Source organism: Fonsecaea multimorphosa, assembly GCF_000836435.1.
Source record: "Fonsecaea multimorphosa CBS 102226 unplaced genomic scaffold supercont1.39, whole genome shotgun sequence".
In the NCBI taxonomy this organism is placed as follows: Eukaryota; Fungi; Ascomycota; class Eurotiomycetes; order Chaetothyriales; family Herpotrichiellaceae; genus Fonsecaea; species Fonsecaea multimorphosa.
In genome coordinates this window covers 233,825-235,778 of record NW_015971673.1, presented here as the reverse complement: position 1 = coordinate 235,778, position 1,954 = coordinate 233,825, and the positions used below count along the sequence as shown (strand labels likewise).

General features: G+C 53.5%; 1 protein-coding gene across 1 annotated transcript; it reads right to left on the bottom strand.

Annotated features, from left to right (window-relative positions):
- Positions 1 to 870, bottom strand: Z520_11523 (uncharacterized protein; the record flags this gene model as incomplete). The annotated part of the gene is made up of 1 exon (XM_016782011.1): positions 1 to 870. The coding sequence occupies one exon, from the start codon at positions 868 to 870 to the stop codon at positions 1 to 3; it is 870 nt and encodes a 289-aa protein (XP_016626982.1).
- Positions 871 to 1,954: the final 1,084 nt, after the last annotated feature.

Sequence of the window (1,954 nt, the reverse complement as noted above, 5' to 3'; positions counted from 1 at the left end):
TCAACGCTGGTGGATGCGAAACGTCCCTCCATCCCGTGTTCGGAAGATACGAGCCCCGTTTCTCCCACCAAAGCTGCCTCCCGTAAAATCATCATAATCATCATCGTAGTCGTCGTCGTATTCTGCCTCGGGATCTAGATCGTGACCACTTTGTCCTCCACTTCCGCGAGGTGGAAAGTCGTTGCCGATCACGATAGCCCCTCCTTGCCGGGTAACTCTGACACCACCTGGGCCACCACGGCGAGGTCCTATCCCTGGTCCTGCTGGCGGTCTGCCCCCGAACCCACTCACCATCTCAAAATCATCGAAGTCATCATCGTCGAACTCGTCACAAAGCCATGCCGGAATATCGCCACGCCCCATGCCTGGAGGGAATGGACCTGGTCCTCGACGAGGTCCTCTGCCGAGGGGCCCTCTTCCAAATGGGCTGCCTCCAAAGTCGTCGAAATCGTCGGAAAAGGAGTCGTCGTCATCGAAGTCGAAGCCAATATCGCCTCCACCCCGGGGGCCTGTGCCGCGGGTTGAGCGCCCTCCTCCGCTTGCCACCAATTGGCCGTTATTCCACACCTCAAAGCCGTTGTCGTTGTCGACTCCCCATGCATTTGCAACAACGCTTTGGTTGTTGTTCCCTCGACGACCTATTCCGCGACCTCCGCCATTTCCTCTGCTCCCACATCTGGGGCCATTCGGGAAGCCAGTCACCGGATCGGGATAAAACTCTGGTCCTTGCATTTCGCCCAGATTGCCGTGTCCGAAGTATCCTGGCAGTTGACCAGCTCCGTCTCCCTGATTGTTTTCGCCGCATGTACTGCAGCTGCCATCGCGAGGTGGGCGTGGTCGTCTGCCAGGTGGACGGCCGCGTCGGGGCATGCTGGATGGTTAACGGTGGTGCGTTCGAGACTTTGCGAATAGATAAATTGAGGTATGACTGATGATTGGTTTCGTGGGCCTGCAGCAAGGGGAACAGTAGGTGTTGTGAGAATGGAGGAAAGTATACGAGGTATTCCAGACGTACTTATATGGGGTTGGATCTGTCACTGATGCTGCGGCATGACATTCTGCGTCCGATTTCTGACTGTGTTCAGGGAAATGTGGTGGGTATATCACCTAGCCGTTCGCAACAAACGAGATGGAGACTCGGACGGGTGTCAGGGAGGGCGACCCACGAGACGCATCTGTTGAACAACCAAGCCGCGGCACCGAGTGATCTGTTCGGAGTTTCATGTAAGCGCATAACTACATACCGTTTGCTCTGAGTGAGAGTCAAGAAGGTGGAGAGAGAAGCCCCTTTTTAGTTTCAGCCTTAGCCACTAGCCTGATCAGGTTGCCTCCGCGAGGCCCGTCAGAAAGATTGCAAGCAGAATTGCCATGCTACATGCAGTCAAAACAAGAAGCAAAGAAAGAAGGAAATAGTCGCAAGTTGTCAGCAGCGGTCTTGGGCTTGTTCATGTCTGACCCAAGTGTCTCGGGAGTGTCACTGGATGGGTGGCTGACTTCCACTCTGGAAGCCTGAGCAAAATCTCGGTGAATATCACATCCACTATGCGGGTTATTGTTAGCATACGAACCCTGGAATCCCTCTAATGGCTATGGGGTTGACGATGTGGACCCGTGAAGACGCTGCCTTTGAAGAGAGCCATAAAGAGAACAAAAAGGCTTTGGGAGTGGGGATGGACATAACACAAAGCGAGTTTCGGTGACACTTCCAAACAAAGAAATCATGTCGAGCAACAAGTTTACACCTCGAGAGAGCTTGGAATCGATGTAACAAATACCTCGCAAACTGAGAAGAGGAAGAAGCCTCAGCGGAGACAATCGATGAAGCTCGAGGTTGAGGTCGACATCGATGCCAAGATCGCCAAGGCGCTAATCCCTTCAAGACAAACCAACAACAGACTTGAACGACCACTTCATTCTTCCATCAAGGGGTCAATGCAGGACACTTGCCACAGAT